Source organism: Phoenix dactylifera, chromosome 8, assembly GCF_009389715.1.
Source record: "Phoenix dactylifera cultivar Barhee BC4 chromosome 8, palm_55x_up_171113_PBpolish2nd_filt_p, whole genome shotgun sequence".
Taxonomy (NCBI): domain Eukaryota; kingdom Viridiplantae; phylum Streptophyta; class Magnoliopsida; order Arecales; family Arecaceae; genus Phoenix; species Phoenix dactylifera.
This window is the reverse complement of record NC_052399.1, coordinates 24,187,393-24,209,258: the sequence shown is the minus strand read 5'-3', so window position 1 is coordinate 24,209,258 and position 21,866 is coordinate 24,187,393. Positions and strand designations below refer to the sequence as shown.

Sequence of the window (21,866 nt, the reverse complement as noted above, 5' to 3'; positions counted from 1 at the left end):
ATTATATCGAAGCAAACACGATCAGAGCTGATAGTGGAAATATCTCATTTTCTTCAGGCTGCACAGCAGAGGCAGTGCCAGCAAATCAGAGACGTCCATCTTCAAGATGGAGCTCACACCAAGTACCTATGATGTAATTTTATTGTAGGCTTTTTAATGAACGCCCACTTGAACATGTAGAGACATGAGAATATAGTCAAGACTCGAGGCAACTCAGCTGACCACTGAAAAGAAATATATAGAAAAAAATCTCTTTACTTTAAACAACGGAGAAGTCCTGATTCTTTGGATCTCTTGGATTTAATTTTCTGTTACTACTAGCAAAGTGAAGTGAAAGTGCTAGTGAACGTACAAATCAGGAATTAGACTGGATGTGACAGGGACATTCTTCAGGGCAACCCTTTTATCCCCTTTCCTCCTTGTTCTGGCAGTAGATGTGCTCTCCAGGCGGTTCTTAAACTGAGCTAGGCTACAAGGTTGATAAAAAGAATTGGATCCTTCGAGGATTATGGATGGTTTCAATAGCTTACTCTATGTAGACGACAGTTTCCTATGAAGTTGAAGAATTCTAATTGGTTGCATTTAGATTAATTATATATAACTTGAAGTTGTATGTATATATTTAAGTTCATGGATCCAGTAAGGAGATCATTTTCGAGCAGGGGAAGTTTTTTGGGATGATGAATTCCTTATTACAAGATTTCCTTATTCATTATATGGGCGTACCACTCAATGACATGAAATATATCTGGAGTGGATATACCTTATTGAAAAAATGATGAGGATTGCAGGTTAGAAAGATTTTCAGTTATCTGCTGCTAGCATGATTAATTCTGATCAACACATTCCTTTCCAATCTCCCAATTTATCCCTTGCATGATCGATTACATTGAAAAGCTAAGGGACAGCCTTTTTGCTGATTTCAATAGCACTCACTTTGTTGCTAAATGGAGCCACAGATTTCACTTGAAAAGGAGGCGTTTTGGACAAAAATCATTGATTTGACCTTCGGAGCAAGTTCTCTATATCTTCACTCTCTAGCATATAGAGAGATATTTATGAAGTATCACATTCATTTCGACGTTGTTTCCCACCGTTGCTTTAGTATGTTCTACACAGTAAACATCTTACTCCAAGATCCTGACAGCCAACATTTTTTCTTTTTTGCTAACTACCAAGAAAAAATAAGTTAACCAGCAACCACCATCAGATAAATATGGTGCCATCTTTCTGGATGAAGGTAGGATACAACAAAGTTGGATACATTCTACAATCAGAAAAAAAAAGGTTCTGTTTATGATGATACAACCACCCGCTGCAGAATGTACAGCCTCACTCTATTACACAAGTTGCTCCGCTTATAACTCAGCATAAGACCAAATTCAATCTCCATCCTCATAACAATGAGTTCTAAATAAAAATGAGAGAAACAAAATTTTGAAGGGTCCCACACATTCAACAATCAAATGCACCCAGGAATTTGGAGCCTGAAATTATCAGCAGCATATCACATACAAATGATACAAGACACTCCTTCAGAGAGAATCATTTTTCTCTGAACAAGATGTTCTAATTTTGCTGATCGTGCTCTTTGTTGGGTGGCAGAAAAATTCTGTACTGTAGAGTCTCATTTTTGGAACTCCATGTCTCATTTGTTGATTGATTTTGATTGTTTAAAAAATCCTGGACTTGCGATAAAGATAATAACAACTCACCTGCTTAAGATACATATGAGAAACTAGTAAGCCAACCATTAAATAAACATGCACAAACCAGATAAATGGATATGCAGGCTAACTTATACCAGAATAAGCACATGGGAATCAGAGATTCAAATATCTCTCCCAACCTTCCCCCTCAAGTTTTTCTGCTTTTCTCAGTACAGTGTCCTTCATATCCTCTTGGTAACTGACCACCCTGTACAAAATACAGATATGAAATGATTTTGCAAAAGAAGAATCACTAAATATCTATCAAATTAAGTTGGAAGGGAATCTAGGATACAAAGAATCCCACCTGTCCCACAAATCAGCATCCCCAGCAGCCAGGATCCTAACAGCTAATAAAGCTGCATTTGCTGCATTTCCTATCGCAACAGTTGCAACAGGTACACCTTTCGGCATCTATATAATCAAACAAGCATTAATAACAGGTTTTCCATATTAATCTAACAAGTAAAAAGCTTAATTAGAGCTGTGCAATATATAGGAGCTGTAAAATATAGAATCAATATTATATGCATGCATATGCATATATGAATGTAAATATGTACGTATGTATATCAAACCCAGTACTGGGCCGACTTGGTCATGACAACATTTTTAACAAGATATTATGCAATTTTCTCGTTTTTATTTTTATTTTTTTGCTAAATCATACTGTCCGTCTGCTTATTCGCCAACTCATGAAGTTCCAGTGTGGAGGTTCTAGATTCATTTTTAACTGCTACAATATATAGGTTGGGGGGTTATCAGTAACTTCCTGCACAAGGGGAGAAAAAGAGTAAGGTTTAAATAGCAGCCCTTATAATATTACAATGGCTGTAATTACAGTTCTGATATCCCCCTCTTACATTATTATACATAATAACAGGGAAAAAGTAAACAGCCTTTATAAAGCACTATTTTAGCATTGCTCTATTAGAACATACATAACAGCCACTATTTTCATTTGTTTTGTAAAGTGCTATGGCTTCTAAACTTTAAAACTTTTGCATCAATTTCCCCTCCAAAAGAAATTTTACTGTCAGAAAAATAATATTTTTCATCAAGCATAATGCCTGTTACTTTCAGTTGCAACACTATCATAGCAGCTAACATAACATTGATAATTTTAATACTAAAAAATTGAAATAGTACTTTTCAAGGCAAATAGCAGCTACTGAAACCATTATAACGGTCAATAACAGTCTCAGTGGGGTCTGTTACAATGGAATTATGCCATTTTTGAAACCTTGAAAGAGAGGGCTGTCTCTTTCTTACCCAGACAGCACATCAGCTATTTAGTCACCCACAAGAAAAATGTGGATTTCTTTCTACTCTATCTGATGTCAACCCTTCAGCTTTTTCTTTTTAACAGGGCAAATTGAAAATGAAAAGGGAAAATTTAAAGTTCATCAGCTCTTCACTATGACATATGCAAATTAAAGTATAATTTTAAATCCCTCCATCACTTGAGAATTTAGAACTATTTGACTAACAATTAGAGGTAATTGAAAAGAATTAGTCATAGCTCAAAATGCAATGATAAGTTGATAATACAGACAAATTGCTTATTTTGATAATAACAACTATGACAATTTCAGAATTCAAACACAGTTAATAAAGGCAGACCTTGGAGATGTCCTAACATGTGTCTTATTATAAAGATAAGTGTATGTTATAATGATAAATACACCCACAATTTATGTTCAAAGCTGAAAATCTTGAACATGATAACATTGTTCTTGTTCCTGCATTTGACTGGGGATGGTAAAATCCCCAATGACTCAAAAAAAAATCTTGTTCATATATCATACATGTAAATGTACAAGTCATACAGTCACATAAATACATATATGCTTGCTATCAGTATGTTTAGTTGTGCACATAACAAGGTGATAATTCATTGAACTTTTCTGACCCTGTCAGGTACCCTACTAATCCATGCACTGACAAACAAATTCGGCAAAGGTTAATGACCGCAGAACCATTTAGGTCATTATTAAGTGATTCGTTCGAAGTGTTCTTGGGGCTCCACTTTACTAATACGCCTCTTCAAGAAACATTTTGATATGGTGCTTGCTTCTTACAAGAAGAAAAGAATACTAACAAGTTATCTGACTCATTCTGAATTGAATGAGAAGATTCATCATATGACAATAAATTTTAAGATAGATATGCTTCATAGTTTTCCCACCCATTTCCACTTGCTTCCCCATGAACATGGCAATCCACGGTTCACAAAAAAATAATTCATTCAGGGTTAATGCAGATCTTGACCAAACATTGATGCCACCATCCTTAATTTTTCAATCCCATTCTTCATAATTCTTAGCAAATTCTCCAAACATCCTTTAAATTTAGTAAAATAGAACTTCTCAACTTCTCAATTATCGATGTCAATGTATGTTAAGGATCACGTTTCTTCAATTTCCCTATTTTCATCTATCTCCTGGTATCACCACCGTAAGCATTGTTGCATAGTTTCATTTTGAATTGGTATTCCTTTTTTTTGGTATTGATTGATGGTCCTATTCTTAACAAGAATTCTCTGGCATGGTTTGCTTTTAGACTAAGTTGTCTTGTTTTAATATCTCAAACAGCATGCAAAACTAGTGTTTTCATTCCACTTTCTTGGCTTATAATCTAGGCCTTAAACATAAAAGCAGTTCCCTATGGTAATCCACTCTACCGAAGTTTGCTCAGAGGCACCCTAGCGAAGAATGTGGCACTTAAATGCTTGCTTTTGGTTGAAAATGGTGCCCAGACTATTTTGGATTATACCTTTGTCCATAAGTTAAACCCATACAAATGGGATGAGACCAGCATTCGTAAGATCTTCTAAAAACTAAGAATGACATGTAAATCGGTGATCCTGGTGTCTAAATTATGGTTTCACATGTCGTCCATGCCAATCTGTGCTAGTTTGCACATATTATGCTCGGCTAGTACCACTTGGCACAAATTGCCATATCACCTATTTAAGTTTTTAATCCTTTTAATTGAATGGGATTTGTAAATCTTATTTGTTAGCATGGTTATGCATGCATTTCGTCATGACATGGCATGCGCCATGCCGGCAGGTGACCGGCATGCCCACCAGCACCAATACATAAAAACTTGGTTTTGATGACATGTCTATTACTTGAACTCATCCTTAGCTAGATCAAGTGAGATGCAAATCAAGCTTAGATCCCTTAAGCATACATCAAAAAAACAAGGGTGGCCCAGTACATAAGGCTCCCGCCATTGTAGGGTCTGAGGAGATTTGGGTGTATGCAACCTCCATATGCAGAGAGGTTGTTTCCTCATTTTAAACTCATGACCTTCTTGTCACAATGGAGCAAGTCAAGAGGTACCCTCTTAAGCATGTATCTAACATAGCTGTTAGAATATCTGATACACTCATTCAATTAGATAGTAGTGGTGGCAAGGGTACCAAGTTACCAACGATGTGGAAGAGACAATGGTTATGGCGGCGATGTGGTGGAAGTGGTGATGGTAGTAACAGTGATGGGGATCGCAGTGGGGGTGGAGGTGCTAGTGATATAGCGGAGTTAGAGATGATAACAATGATGGTGTGGTGGCGATGGTGCGGCGAGGATGGTAGCGATGGCAACAACTGCGGCGGCGATAGCAGTGGTGGCTAAGATGGTGGTGGTGGTGGTTGTGGTAAAAACATGAGTTTCTCTTTTTGAAAATAATGAAAGAATTTCTTACTTTTATTTTTTTAGAAATAATGAAAAGCACTTTTAAAAATAGAAAATAAAGAGAGTAGCATCAAACAAATTCTTTTCTTGGTTGCTTTAATTTTTTTTGCTTTTAAAAATAAAAAATAAGACATAAAAATGATGCCAAATGAGCCCTTAACTTTTTCATTTCCAAAATTTTGAGAAAACAAAATAATCATGCCAATTGAGAATTCTCTAGTACTTAAAAATAAAAATATTATGATATAACCAAAGCCATTTACCAAATACACCTTCCCCATGGATAAAACATGTGCACTGCAAGTGCAGAATAATTCAGAACCATTAATCAAAAACTCCTGCTTAAATCAGTAGACTGTATTGAATCAGATGCACCTTAATTCAGTAATGGGCATCACACCTAACGAATAAATAAAGAAACATATTGGCATGAAAAAATAACCTAATACCTTCATAACTTGATGCCATCAAACCCAACATATATTCTTTCACATGATTCATTCATGTGCATCATAAATAGTAAATAATTCACACTAAAAAAGACATCTATTGCAAAAGAACCTACCACCAACTTATCAATGTCTGAAATGAGCATAGTCATCCTCCAAAACTTGCATGCATTTCACATGCCAAATTCTAGTGATTAAACGATTTACACATAAACTTAAGCTATTTACATTAGTAACCTCTATAGTTCAAACTAAGATGTTTAGTTGTCCAATAATGGGCACTAGGTTATATCTAAACATAGGCGAAATTTACCCTTGTACCACCATCATACATTACAAAAGTTCGCTTGAATATTTTCACAGCAAATTCAATCAGATCATCATTTCTCCATGGATATTATGAAGTTAAAATATAAATTGCAAACTAATAAAAAATTGACAGAGGAATGTAGATGGAGATCTAGTGAAATAATCAAATCTACCACTTCCTAATTGAAATTTGGCTGTTGGATCATATCTATCATTTTGTTGAAAGATGGGGTGAAAGCATAATAAAAAATTATGAAAACAGATATTGAACAATGTGAAAGGAAGCTTTAGATCAGATAAGTACTTCGTGCAAAATGATAGAACAAAGGGAAAAAAGTGTTAAATAGAAAATGTTTGAGATATTTTGAATCATATTAATGTTGACATATATGAGCACATATTCCATTAGACAAAAAAGAACAGGTCATCTATCATCTCATGTGTTAAACTTACATATATCTGATAATGGAGCTTTCTCTCTCAAAGCAAATCAGGAGTTTTATGTGACGAGTTCGTAAGTTGGGATGATAGGCAAGCTAACCAAATCATACAGAGCCAATCGAAAGTATTCAAATTATATCAGTGTATATGTGAAGATCCCATGTTTTTTGTAGAGCACTAAACAAAAAAAATGATGCAAATTTTTAGATCATTCTTCTGCAATAATAGCGTGCATAGAAAAAAATTACCAAGAGGACTCGAAAGGAAAAAGAAAAATACTTTTATATCAAGATAATATCAATAAATACAAAAAAAGGAAAAGATCTTTAAAAAAGGGAAGAATACATTACAATAAGAATTTTACCGGCAAAGCTGTATTAAAGAGCTTGACTTCATTTCCTGGTGTTAGTGAGTAAAAAGAGTGGTAATTCTTTCTGCAATAATATGCATATGTGCCATTCCATTCATTGTTGATCTCCAAGCTTAATTGCCAAGGTATGCAGATCATGAGGTCACGAATACATATAGTTGAGCATTGTTCTTTGTGGTACTAACAGCCTCCAAGGACATATATACAATTTTTTATGTTTAAAGATTAAAAACAAACTGTAGGGAACATAAGAACCTTTGTTAAAAATTTCCATTGTATCTACTCCAAGTTCACATGCTTTGAAAATATTTTTAAGGAATAGAAAGAAACTGTAGATACCTGAACAATAGATAAGAGGGAGTCAACACCATCCAATGATGAGGTTCTTATCGGGACTCCTATCACAGGCAACGGTGTCAATGAAGCCACCATTCCTAGAACACGTCAAGACTCTTCTATATGAGACCAATATCAGTTAAAGTTGAAATATAATGCAAAGTGTACTCATATAGCTATATGCAACTAACCTGGTAAATGTGCTGCACCACCAGCACCAGCAATGATTATCTGGATACCTCTTTCTTTTGCAGATGTAGCAAAAGAATACATCCTCTCCGGCGTACGGTGTGCTGAAACAATTGTGACCTACAAAGTTTGATACACAATGACATAACATTATATGACACGCTTAGATTAAACAGCATAGATTTCAAATAATCATATACACAGAATTAGCATTATCAAGAACAGAAGGCAAACCTCAAAAGGCACATCAAAATTTTTCAAAATCTCCAAGGCACCTTTCATTGTAGGAAGATCTGAATCAGATCCCATTATTATAGCAACACGTGGACTGACTGCATCGAACAAGCATGCATTAATATTAGCAAACAAAGTACAAGAAGAGATTGATAAATTTAGATGGCTAAATATTTTAAAATGCATAAAAATGGTTAGTTTTTTTTTTTTTTTGCCAGCATACAGTAACTTTTCTAATAAAATCAGATATCTACGATAAAGGTAAAGTACTGTGCCACAATAATTGACCCCAATTCAGCACATCTACAATAATAAATTTATATGGGAATCAAATACATAATCCGGCACCATCCCTCAAGATTATGTTCACTGTTTCGTGTATAATATGATTTATGGGTGAATCTGAATATAAAATCTAGAAAAAAGAAACTAAAAGTAGATTGCATGAAAGTAGATGGGACCCTAGAAACAGGGGAGAGAAAAAAGATGATGTGCTGATAGAGATTGAAACAGATCCACCACAATCAGATTTGCTGATCACAATTCATTGAGAAGAACTGACATGAACATTGTGATATTACAAGCATAGTTTGCATTTCAAATTCCAGAATAATATTTTTGAATTTTCCAGTGAAGTAAACCATGATTCAAATTAAGATAGTACATAAGAAACTATTAGAACACTCCAGTTTCTAATGAAATGTACGAAAACAAAGAACTACTCGAATTATTCACAAAAAAAAAAAAAGTTGCTCACCTACAGCGTGGTTTCCTGTTGTTTCTTTTTCCAACATTAAGTTTAGGCGTGTTCTTACAATGTTCATTGAAGGGCCTACAATTGTGATATGACCCATCTTTCGTTGCTTCCGCATTTCTACAAGAAAGCTGAATACAGTTATGGCACGAAAAAGCAAGCTGAATATAGAACTACTATAGTACCCATGACCAAGAGATAGGTTCATATTAGGCTGACCTGGTTTATCATACCAGTGAACAGTGGCCCCAGGAATATTCAATGCCCTTCCAATCAGCTGATGAGCTAAATAGAACCCTGCTTCTCCCTAGAAGATCATTTTCAACAAAATAAAAACTAAAACCAGTTTAACAAGCAGCGTCACGGATAAGAACCAGACTCCATCAAAGAGTTTTACAGTTGATCAAGATCAAAATTACCTAAGATGCTAAAATCACATTCATAACTTAAAAAAGAAAATCAGTTATCAATTTAGATATGTATAGACAAAACCAATTAATTTTTGAGCTGAGAATATGAAAACAGTCAAAAACTACTCTAACTATGTTGACAGCATTTGATTCAAATCCAATAAAAATAAGGTTACTGCAATAATGAATTCATGGAGTAAGCAGAGAAATAAAAAAATACAGATATCTTCAGAGACACGTTTTAAAAAACTGGTGTTTCTCAAATGATTAACTATTTCTTGAAATTGTTTAAATGATAAAAATTCTTAAGTTGCAATTCGTACCTAAGAAAAAGAAATTCAAGAATCACAACTGCATAATCAGCTAATGTCACAACATTAATATCTCTTAACCAAAATTGTCAAGCCTCATCACAGAATGCTGTACAGTACGTCAAAATTATACAATACCTTACAACAATCTCTTAAGTTGGCAACAATCTCCTACAAAATGAAGCCTAATTCCTGGAAGGAAACATTTGGCAGGAAAGGGTTTCTCATGGACCCTATGGAGTGAGCTTGTTAGTGAATCATTGATCTTTCAGATCATGATGTTTAAGGTCATGCAGTCAAAGGGACACTGCTCCAAAAGGTTAACTTAGACCAGATCTAGACAACAACAGGAGAGGGCAACATTTAATAAATGGTACTGCATTCATCTCTAAGACATCAATTTAAAAAAAAAAAAAAAACAAAGAGCCAAAAGCAAACCAAATGAGAAAATTATAATGTATTGCCAAGATCCCATGAAACTCTTAAAAAGTTGAGAATTTGGTTGAGGTTAAACAAAATGATGAATGTCTTCTAATTCTCAACTACATAACTAAGCCAAGGATCTATTTGAGGCTTTCCAGTGTAATTTCAAAAGTAAACACAAGAAAGTGAAAGCCATTGATAATGAATGCAGTATATACATACAAATATACAACATGAAAAAAAAAAATAAAGACACCTTATGAAAGAAATATCACCTCATGTTCGCCCAATATGTTGTACATGATTGCAGCAGCGCTTTTCATTGATGGGTCACCAAGTGGAAGACCAAGAACAGCTCGCAAATGTTGTTCATATTGTGAAGTATAGCACGACTCAATTGTGTGATGCCCACTATTGTGAGGTCTAGGAGCTACTTCATTCAATAAAACCTAGTGAAATAAGTTAGCTAAAAGAGTTGCCACAAGGCCATGCACAAAAAGGCCAAACTATCAGAATAACAATAAAATCAAATAAAGTTCACATATCATCCAGCGGCAATGCCAGGAACAAGGATAAACCTGTCCATCTCTTGTTAGAAATAGTTCTACTGCAAAAACACCAGCCCCCTCTAATGACGTGACAGCTCTCTGAGCAACATCAATGGAAAGTTTCTTTATTTTCCCAGATACATTAGCAGGAGCTTCAACTATGTGACAGATGTTATCCCTGAAAAATAGAATAATCCACATGAAGATTATTTATGGAAAGCTCTAAAGTCCTGAGAAGCAAGGCCTTCTAGCAATATTATGTTTCATTATCTGAAAGTGGAACAAGAGAAAAAAGCTGCGAAAAGAACAAGATTTTTTTCTTCTTACTTATGAATAGTCTCGACCACAGGATAGCATTGTATTGAGTTGTCTCTATCCCTTGCTACAATGACTGACAGCTCCTAAACCAAAAGAAAGGAAAGACTGTTACATACCTCAAACTAAGCACAAAGCCGATAGTAATTTTTCAGTATTATAGATACATTTATGGAAATATATGTGTGTCGACATGTATATGTATATCTATATGCATGCATATGCCTATATGTATATGCATTCATATATGCACATGCATATGCATATGAGGGCACATCTTATTATATGCAGATAACCATTATGATACACCACTGACAAGCAGAACATCATTCAAAAAGCAAAAGAAAATCAAAAGAAGATAAATAACATATAACAAATCATGGCCTGTAAACCGACCTGACCCTCTTGTTCAGAGTGTACCAACCCAAAGAGGTGTGAAACCAGGTCATTTTGGCCTCCCGGTTTGGGAATCAGTGTGAACCAGCCCTAACCGCTCCAAACTTGTTTGGGCCATCCTGGGACCAAAAAGAGAGGAGAGGGCGCAATGCCATTCTCCTCTCTTTTCTACAAAAATTGTGAAGGGATGGGAGGTTTTGTGAGGAAAAACTCGTATATTTGATGGCAAGATGAGGTTTGTAATAAAAACTTAAAATCTTTGCCCTACTTAAAAGGCCCTGAAAAAAAAGCAATTTCCAAATCTATAGCGGATGATAAAGGCTAGGACATGTAGTTCACATATAGATCCCATGAAAGAGGCTCTCTGTAGTTCATCTAGAAGAGAGACTATTGAATACACTCAACCACAACATATAATATTTAAATAAAAATCTTGCCCGCCATTAATAATAACTTTTTTCATAAACTAAACCATGCCCTCAAGTAAAACAAATTCACCACTGTCCGAGCTTTGTATTACTTAATTGAACCATCAATAAATAAAAACACTTTCCATAAAATAGTGATTGGAGAAGGCAAGATCTCACATATTAGTATATTGAAGAGCAAAATGCATCTCATCCATGGGATTTTATCGTTTAGGAACCTTAGAATCCTCCTATAATGTTTTAACTCTTGATCGGAAAAATGGTTACATAAAGAAAATGAAAGCTTAAGAAAAAGCTAAGACTGGTTAGAGTAATGCCTATTTAGCTGATTGAAAATCGGGCAGCGATATTAAATAGATACAGAGAGGTGCACTGAGAAGCAAGACAATAACTAGATCTTTGGAGTTTGGATGTCATGTCCGCCTGTATGTCGGGATAACGTAGCTAAAGTAAATCTATGAAATAAAGGTGAGCCTTGGTGCAATGGTAAGGTTACTCCAATGTGACCTAGGTGTCATGCGTTCAAAATAGGGAAAAAGCCTCTCCACATGTAGGGTAAGGCTGCATAAATCTAACACTGAGCCTTATGCACTAAAATGCCCTTTTAAAAAAATTTACCAAATGAAGGCAAAGAAAAGGAAAAAACAAAGAGAGTCGAAAGTAAGGGGAGGGTGACAAGTCAAGAGCAAGAATTCAAGAAGAAGATAATGGTTGAAAGAAAGATGTAGATGACAAAAACTATAGAATACAATGATATGCATCTGCATACCAAGTTACAAATCTATGTTTAATTATTAGAATTGCGTCCATTAAACAATTATATAGTCTCTCTCAGGATTAAAACGAAATAAAACAAAACTAAAACACCCTTAAAGTCATAATTTAAAGATCCATAAATGTTAAAATGATCTTAAAAACTAAACAAATTGACAAAAAAGCAAAATACATTTAGCCAATTCTGAACCAGTACGCATCTATGCACCAAGTGTCGGTACGGTTCAGCTCGGTACCATACCTGATAGGTGCATGAAAATGTACCTTTTAACACAACCACTTTAGGCTAAATTGTTAAGACTTAAGCATGATTTGGGTATTTATGATATTTTTCTAATATGAGCTTTACTTCACAAGCTATCCAAGTCATAATTGATTTTGGTGATTTTATTGTAGGAATGGAGTTAAGAAGATTGAATGCCCCATTGCAGTCCGAATGAAATGAAACTTGGTGGAGATGAAGTAGACATGTTGAGGTTTCATATGCATCAAGAATCAGATCAATTGGAGCTCCGGAGAGAAAGTTATGACATTGCAAAGTTAGGTTTTCCTAAACTGCCAGCCTGGGCCCTGACAGATCGAACCTTTGCATAGTATTTTGATGATTACGGGAGCTACATAAGTCCAATTGAGCTGATTCAAATTTTGTTGGAAACTAGACTTTCAGGGCTTTCCAATGACTATAAGAACGTGAAATTTGGAGATCAGATGCGATCTGAAGAGCCTCCCAAACTTCATGCTGACGTTGGTGCTCAAGGGTAAAGTCGGAAAAATGCATGCAAGCGTGTCTAAGCCGTGTTTTCTAGGGTTTTTAGTCCCTAAACCCTATATATACTTGGGAGAGCTCGCCGTTCTGAAGGAGAAAAGGCGGCATTACAAAGAAATCATAAAGAGGAGACACAAATTCATGGAGAGCTAATTCTTTGGTGAAGCTAGGGATGAACTCGCTTGGATGATGGTAGTTTCAGTTATATTTGATCTATATAATAGATTCTCATGTTCATACAATTTTTGTTTATCATCTCTCATCAATAGATCTTTTCTTGTGTCGGAATAATCTTGAACTGATTCTTTTCATAGATTCATCCATGTCTTTTTCTATAAAATTATTGAGGTGCTTGATTATGTCCAGATTTGATTGTTTATCTAGTTAGTGTGATTCTCTATTGAAATATTACATTGGGTATATATTTGTCTTTGAAACTGAGTCTAATAGGATAACAATCCTTAGTTTTAAAAGAGAAGAATGATTTTCTAGAATTACCACTAAATATTTTGATTATAATTCTACATCTTTCAATTAGAGAATCTGGTGCTCTGATCTCTAATTGAGTTATCTAATGGATCAAATATGAATGGAATTACCTGAATCAAGTGAGGAATTTTCGATGCTTTGCTGCCATTAATTCTGATCACATTTTTTCACTACTACAATCTGATTGTCAATTTACTTTAAACATTCACATCACGTTTTACTGCTTTGATATTTCTCCTTAGTTTTGTAGTTTCTTTTAGTGTTTCTACCTTCTCCCTGTGGAATTGACACCCCAATCTATACTGCGATAGCCGCATTATTCTTTGGGCGTAATCAATACCACAACGGCACCTAACCGGTCCACAGTACCAAAATTATGGACTTTGGAACAAATAATAGCCCATGACACAAAACTGAAACATCGTGTTGCTCAAGTAAAAGGAAATAACTAAAAGATTGAGACCATTACAACTAAAGGTGAAGCCATCCTTTATATTTAAAGGAATTTGCTCCGAAAAGAAAATAATAAGCCTGAGAGATTCAGCAACCATAAGCTTGTATTTATTTCATGTTTAAGAAAAGAGCTAAAACTAACCTTCACAAATGGTGTCCACCTCTCAACATATAAGCCATGATTAAATCCTCCCAAAGCTGTGAGAAAATATAGTTAGATGATAAAATGAGAAGAACATTTCTTTTATTTGAGTTCAAGGTGAAATCAATGTGTTAAGAATGTCTTGTTCTTCAGTATTGCAAATGTAAGTGTAAATAGAGATCTAAATATTTTTATATGACATGCTTAAGCAGATGGAACATAAGAAATTGATGAATACATTTATGTACAACGAGTCACATGCAACCATGAAAATAATCAAAAACATTAAAATAATTACCAAAATAGAGTATGTGAAAAGTCCCACCCAGGCAAAAGTTCACTTGGAATAATCAATAAGAATGTTCAGACATTGCTATGGGTTGCAATTCTATGACATATTATCCTTCAGATCCAGCATTTAAGATATGGAATGACAAAAATAAGACTTAAAGAGAGTTTCCCCAAGAAGCTTGAATTGTTATATCATGAATAAACAACTGAACTTGTGCCAGGACTACAATGTATAACTGAACTGTTTTGCTTACTAAACAAGAGCAAAATTCACATATGTAGTGTTTTCAGAACTAACAAAAATAATCACCCGAAAGAGTGCAAAAAAGAAGCACAGGAAGGTCAGACCTTGGTTACTTCTTATAATTTCTTCTTTTCATATGTTACTGATTTATACAGAAAATAAGTGGGTGTGCTTCTTAACACAACTTAAAGTAGAAGTGCAGAAGGCCCATCACTAGCATTTTCAAGCAACAGCAGGTCTATCACCAAACAACAATGTCAACCTAAAGTGCAAATGCACAAAGACCACTCCTAGGAGTTCAACCAATGGCAGGTCTATCACTAAACCACACAATGTCATATTTATCATGTTGATTGACATGTGAGAAGACCGAAACTCTTAACCCATTACAAAAGCAACAAACAATCTAACAGCCCAATGAAGCATATTCCTATTAGATAATCATGGAAACACAAGAATAAAAAGAGGAATTAGTGAACTCAAGGGAGTAAGGTGGCACAATGGAAGCCCATTGACAGCATCTGCTTACCTAGTTTTACAATATGTTAAGACAGACCCATTATTGCAAGTAAATTGCAAGTGTGCTCCAAGCCTGAGGCATCAAGCAAGTGGGTGTTGTTGGATATGCAAACATGTTAGAAAAGATATTCATGTTCGTTGAAAAGCCTGTACAATGATTTTAAGAAAATGCAAATATTTGGGCATCAAAAAGAGAGATGTATTCGATGTATGAACTCCTAGAGAGCTTTGAATGACTTTTGAAGAGCACATACGCAATCACCTCCCATCATGTACAAATTACCAAAAAATAAATGGCGTGTCCTTGAACTTTCAGAATCATATTTGTCAAATATCATTGTTCCACAAATCTTCATTCAAATAAGGAAACCTATCTTTAAAATCCAATACTCTCTCTCTGTTTGTGCGGACAGTAACCTGTTATGGTTCTGTGTTTGCCCTTTCATACAGAAGGTGTTCAAGGCCAAAGCTCATGCAAGCCTAAAGCAAGGAATTTTCTATTAAAACTGACTGAAGAATTCTACAGTGTCAACATTCATCAGGTCTGAAACGTATTTGAATAATAATCTCATGTATATATATTCCACAAAATAATGAAATGTCCCCAAAAAAAATTAGGATCAAAGTATTGTTACAAAAAAAAAGAACCATCACCATCCAAGCTTTTTTTTTTTCTCTGATCAAAGATGGGTTCAGTTATAGAGTTGCATCTATAAGTTGAGAAGGGTCCATGAAATTATTGAGCAAATTTTGCAATCAACTACAAAAGAAAGAATCAGAGTCAAAACGAAGTTTGTGCAAATAAAAACTGTGTAGAATATGATACGCATGTGTAATGATAACAGGCATGTGCAGATGACCACAAACCCAATCAGTTATACTTTTTGACACTAAGAACCAGTAAGAATGAGGTCAGCTTCATACAAATATCGGTGCGCTTATGTTGAGAAGATATAGCTTGCTGTTATCAAGAAAAATATTTCTGTTTATACAGGATGTATATGGGTCAGATGAATGACAATCCAGACTGACTTATAATTTCCTTGAACAACTAAATGTGACCCAAACCTCACCCAAACTAACATGTCAGAGTTGGTCCCAACCTAGTTAAAGACATTAAACCCAAAAATCAAACCCCACCACGAGTGCGGATGTGCAGACACACATATACATAGATATATACATGCACTTATATCAGTATATGTATAGAGATAGATGTATGTATGCATCCATGCATGCATGTATCTACCAAAATCAAACCATGACACGTGTGGGTGCACACATATATACATTGATACATACATAGATACATACATGTATTTATGGACTTATGTATGTATATGTATAGAGAGAGGTATAGATGTATTTATGTATGTATGTAAACCACACCGCAATATTTCTTCCTCCACAATCAACATGGGAAAGAAAATTTGTGTAAACAAAACAAGTAACTGTAAGAATAAGTTGGCACCATATTGCAACAAGCACTAGCCATTCAGTCAACGACTTGCACCTGTAAGTAAAATGCTTATTTGTGTACATGATTTGTTTTACATATAGAATAGGCTGTTTATAGTTGAGCAAGCATTTCTGTAGGTGAACAAACAGACATGCACATGTATACTCATGTGAGTGAGTGAGCATGCATGTCTGCGTGCATGCGCATGTGGGAGAGGAAGGAGAGAAAGAGTGGCTATCTCTATTTTATAACTGTTGAATCATATTCATGACAAATTCCTAGAAAAAGCAATATGAGATTAGGCTAAATGTTCACCAGAAAGACTTATCCTACTTATATAAGGCCACAATAAGGATTAAAGTATGATCAAGTAAAGAAATGACCCAGCTCTCTCCCTGACATCAACCTCCTAAAACCTATTGATGAAGTGGGGCAACTTTAATCAAGAGAGTGGCCTAGCACAAGAAACAAAAGGCAACTTTCTAAATAGGAAGTCTGCTTTGATGGTTAACCATAATTAAGCTCGTATAACCCAAAAAAGAATCTTCTGGACGTTGGAGAAAGCTCCAAAGACTAGGCACAACTTATGAAATTCATACAACACAGCCTATTGAATAGAATAGGAGGTTGGTCCAAATTAATTGTTTGTATGGAAAGACTACTTACTCTATTTTTTCATAGGCGTAAGTACAATGACCTTCTAGAATCCTTGTTCTCAACATCAAATTCTCGTAGTTATTCTCTCTGCCATTATTTGTAAACACTAATTAGTAACTCAAATAACCGGTATCATGCATATACTCACTAGTTATCTATAAAAAATACCTGTTTAAATATGTATAAACAAACAAGGATGCATACATGAGACCTAAATGAGAAATCTCATAAATGAGTATTATTTCTTATTACTAAGTAAACATAATTCCCAGTGATAAAGTCAAATAACTCCAGAAAAATCCATCAAAAGTAAGAATTACTATTTTAAAAAGTTTATTATCCACCAGATTATCTAAAGCATGGCAATTTTAAGGGGAAAAAATAATTAACAAATGCATATAGAAAGGAAGGGTCTAGATTCCTATATGTCCTCTCAGAGGGTTGTTTGTGAAACCACGAAGAAACCAATAACCTGTTTATAATCAACACTTCTCCGAGTCTGTCCTCTTGCAGATACAGAAATTAATTTCTAAACAGCTTATGCAACTCGAGATGCTAATAGTCAACAACACATTACACTAAATCAGCATGTAAAGCCTTCGAGAGATTGGCGCATGGCCATACCAGTAACAACAGAAGGAAGATCCTCTTTGTTGTGAGCAACAGCGTTTCCACGCCCATCATAAGCCAGCCTCTTGCTTTTGATCATCAGGGGATAGCCAAACAAGTCCCCAGCTTTCTCAGCACTTGCTAAATCATCTATCTGCACAGAAAAGAATTTCAAAATCAAAATGTTATAGTTCAAATTTTCATGATATTTCACAAATTAAGTAACTAATCAGTCAACCTGCATAAAATCAGGAAGTGGAACACCATGCTGAGAAAAATGAACCTTCTGCAAATACTTGTCCTGCAATAAGATGAAAAAAGTGAAGCTTAAATGATGAAATCCAAACCAAAATGCATATGGTAGTATCTAAAAGCAATTCATACATAAACCTATACAAGATGATTTCATGAGTAACAGGCGTCATGTCATATAAGACTCGTAAGCTAAAGGAGATAATGAAAGTGAAGTATTTTAGCCTTGAGATATTAATGAAACCCAAAGGAAACAATTCACATTGCACTTCATAGTTAAAATCCTCAACCCAAAAAATGAGTCAGTATCATGGTATGCCGGTTCAGCCCGTACCGGCCGGTTCAGCCCGTACCGGTCCGGTCCGGTCCCTGATCGGTCCAGTACAGCGGTGGAAAACAGTTCCAGCCCCTGAGACCAAAATCGAGCGGTACGAAGAGCATACCCGTGCGAATCGAATGGTACAAACCCGGTACTGCCTTGTACAGGTGCGAACCGGACCGCTTAGCACCGGTACTGCCTTGTACAGGTGCAAACCGGACCGCTTAGCACCGGTACTGCCTTGTACAGGTGCAAATCGGACCAGTTAGCACCGGTACAAGACATTTAAATGCCACTCTGTGGCATTGTCCACAGCGCGTCGTGCGCTATGTTGCCGGTTCGGTACCGGTTCGACCGGTACCGAACTAGTACTGAACCAATCCGGTAAACGATTGATATGTCTACTGGTATCAGTTCGGCATACCTTAGTCAGTATAAGATAAGATATAGTTAGGGTTATAAATGATTACTAGAATTAACTCTATTCCATTGAACCACAAGAAATAATGATCACTCATATATTTCAAGATAAAATATTCAAAAACATGTTAAAGTAACATAACGTTTCTTTTTAAGAACCAGCAAAGTAAACTGCATATAAAGGGGAAAGCCTTCTGCAAAAGTGGTAATAAATTTCAAGATCAAAAGATAAATAAACTATAACAGAACGGAATAAACCTAAGGAGGTCAAAACAGGCCAGACAGATATGCATTAAAAGACCGATTTTGAGCCTCATTTCTGCATTCATCACATGCCTATCAAGGGTTTTAAAGTGACAAGTACTACATACATGTCTTATAAAGCATCGCAACCCCTTGTATCGTATTTCAGTTAAATGGTCTCATAAAGCATGCTATTTAAGGAGTGAAAAGAGTCACTGCACACCTATCTCATGAGGACCACTGTTACAGTTTACAAACTAATTTCCTTTAGTTTAAAAAAAAAATGTTTTCCAAGTAAGATTCACATCAAGAAAATGAGGACAAACTCAAATTAGTTCAAGAACTTCCTCTCTTACCAAACCTGCTTTATCCCCGCTTTACTGGGACCACTATGACTGCACCCAGACTCTTCACCTCTCTTACCAAGCACTTCCTCTCTTACCAAACCAGATGTGAATGGATGTTTATATATAATATATGCAAACCATTCATGCCAAGCCCTGGCACAGACACCCCCACCCCCAGGGTGCGTACTAACATATTCCAATAAGGACTTGCAATTTCATTATAATAAGAGAAAAGAACAAAAATTTAAATAAGAAAGATTGAGTTACTTTCTTCTTTACAAGAGTCACATCTCCTTTCTCCTTTCTTCTCACCAAATTCCTCTCACTTTATTTTTTTTATCTTTTTTCTCTCCCTTCTAATGCCATCCACCAGCATTGCCAAAATAAAATAGCAGTGAAGCCAGCATGAATGATGTCTATAGTGAGGTGTTTATCTTATGGAAGGTACATTCAAAGAGCTGAATAATTCATCATCTTGCTTTGTAAAACAGGCAACCACATAGAAAGCAAGACTCACTTGGATTATCTTTATGGTAGAAGCTTTAGGTTGGCAATCTATCCCTTGTTGCTCAAGCTTCTCAAGTGCAACAGCATCAACATGCTCAATCTCTACAGTCAACACGCCGCACCTGTAAGAAAAAGAGTCTTAGAAAGTATCTTTCTAATGGAAAAGAAAAATAAAGGTGCAATAAAATAAAAAATAAAGTTTAATAGATACCAAGACCTAGTCAGCATGTTCAGGAGAAACCCACCTTTTTGCAAATTCGCGAACTGATTCACCATCATCAAAACTCCCAACAAAATGTTGATAGGATATTGCACTTGCAGGACAGTTTTCGAGAGGATCTAAAGTCACTACTTTGATGGCCATTTGACTCGCTGCTTGGCACAGCATTCGACCTAACTGACCACCGCCCAAGACACCTACAATTGTTTCTGATACTCCATGAATTGGCATACCATCCCTTCTGAAACAGTACCAAAAGTAGATTTCAGAAGTGCGTAACTGAAATACATAAAATTCATGGTGCATTAAAAAATAATTACCATAAATTCATCATCATATTTACTCGTGCAACTACATTTATATAAAGCACTAAATTGTCAAATTGGTTCACAAACCGAACATCTATGTACACTATTGCATTGTCCAAGCTCGTTTGGTATTAAAATTTCTGGAATTTAAAAAACTACAATTACCTAGATCGAGAAAGGAAGAGAGGTTGATCAATTTTAGAACAAGCGGTTTGTACATCTAATTTCCATCCGCAAACATCAAGCAACCATGAAGTAATAGTAGAAAGAAATTTGCGGATATCACCGAGTTGGATAAGAACTTTCCTCTCTATAGATTGGAACCTTATCTTTCTAACCAAGGAATCTACAAAAGCCATCCCCAAACCTCTACATTGCCTCGCCTTAAACAGGATTCTATAGGCATTCACCTCCACATAGTAAATCCTAACATACTTCTTTAAAAAAAACAAAATATATAAAACTAATACTCAATGTGTCCCTCCATATTTAATTAAAAGAAAAAAAATCAGCTTTTAGTGAGCAAGAAGATTGCCACGAAAGAAATATACAATAAATACTGAATATATTACAGGATATTGAATTTCTAAAAGAGAAATCATCTTTTAGCAGGCAAGAAGGTTTGCAAGAAAGATATACAGAACAGAAGGCTCAATATATTCCAGAAATGTTTCATTACTTTTGAAAAAAAAAAACAGCTTTTAACGGAAAAGAAGAATTCTAGATACTGGACAAATTCAACCATTTTAAACATGAAAATAATTTATTTTTGGCGGTCAAGCATTTCAAGAAAGCTATACAGAACGAAATACAGGACTTTTTTAGTTGGCAAGAAGACTTCCAAGAAAGCTGGGTAGAACGAAAGACGACTGTTCGACAAAATTCCTGTGCGAAAAATACCCACAGCAGATGGTGCGTTCTTCTTCGAAAAACTCCAAGACTCGCTTACCCAAAATAAAAACTCCAAGACTCGCTTACCCAAAATAAAAACTCCAAGACTCGTTTACCAAAAATAAAAACTCCAAGATTCGTCGAATCAAGAAACCTACCGCTCTGAATCGCAACCCTCGTCCCGCTGGACCGATGCACGAAACCTTGCGAATCGAGCGGGAGAAGAGGAGAGCGGCAGCATCGGAGCCTTCTTCTTATACGTCGAAGGAAACCCTAGCACTCCCGTCCCACCGGCGAAGGAGGGTTTCAGGGGAGCGGAGCGGTCGAAGAAGACGGGGAGTCGATCGGAGGGGACGCCGAGGCACGCGGAGGAGGCGAATCGCGAGATCATTATCGGACCAGCGCCCGCCAGCGCAACGGAGAGAAGGGGGAGGGAGAGGCTCTCCAAGGCAAGAGAGGGGTTGGATAACGGCGGCCTCCTCCCTCCCTCTCTTTTTCTCAGAGTCCGTGGCGAGCTCGCAGTCCGCCTCTCGAGAAAAGAAAGGAGTGAGGAGCTCGATACGCACACTCCCCTTCTTTTGATTTCCCATGAGATAGCAGCAATTTCTTTTTTATATTATTATATATTGTAAT

General features: G+C 35.9%; 1 protein-coding gene across 2 annotated transcripts; it reads right to left on the bottom strand.

Annotated features, from left to right (window-relative positions):
- Positions 1-1,189: 1,189 nt before the first annotated feature.
- Positions 1,190-21,795, bottom strand: LOC103708454 (phosphoribosylaminoimidazole carboxylase, chloroplastic). 2 transcript variants are annotated; one of them, XM_008793393.3, is made up of 17 exons: positions 21,392-21,795; positions 20,060-20,275; positions 19,825-19,936; positions 17,965-18,027; positions 17,742-17,880; positions 13,948-14,003; positions 10,512-10,585; positions 10,215-10,362; positions 9,912-10,085; positions 8,712-8,799; positions 8,496-8,612; positions 7,739-7,836; positions 7,507-7,624; positions 7,319-7,413; positions 2,017-2,123; positions 1,805-1,917; positions 1,190-1,718 (listed from the first exon to the last, which is right to left on the bottom strand). In XM_008793393.3, exons 1-16 carry the CDS (start codon positions 21,622-21,624, stop codon positions 1,824-1,826), a joined length of 1,932 nt encoding a protein of 643 aa, XP_008791615.2. In that variant the 5' UTR covers positions 21,625-21,795; the 3' UTR covers positions 1,190-1,718; positions 1,805-1,823. The 2 variants fall into 2 exon arrangements, with proteins under 2 accessions (XP_008791615.2, XP_008791607.2); XM_008793385.3 differs by having other exon boundaries at positions 1,190-1,715.
- Between the last annotated feature and the right edge of the window lie 71 nt (positions 21,796-21,866).

Excerpts from the sequence above, each read along its gene's own strand:
- LOC103708454 (XM_008793393.3), bottom strand. The coding sequence starts at position 21,624 with ATGATCTCGCGATTCGCCTCCTCCGCGTGCCTCGGCGTCCCCTCCGAT. Across the intron at positions 14,004-17,741 it reads TCTTCCTTCTGTTGTTACTG|CTTTGGGAGGATTTAATCAT; the intron begins GTATGGCCATGC and ends ATTTTCTCACAG. Across the intron at positions 7,625-7,738 it reads ATTTTGATGTGCCTTTTGAG|GTCACAATTGTTTCAGCACA; the intron begins GTTTGCCTTCTG and ends CAAACTTTGTAG.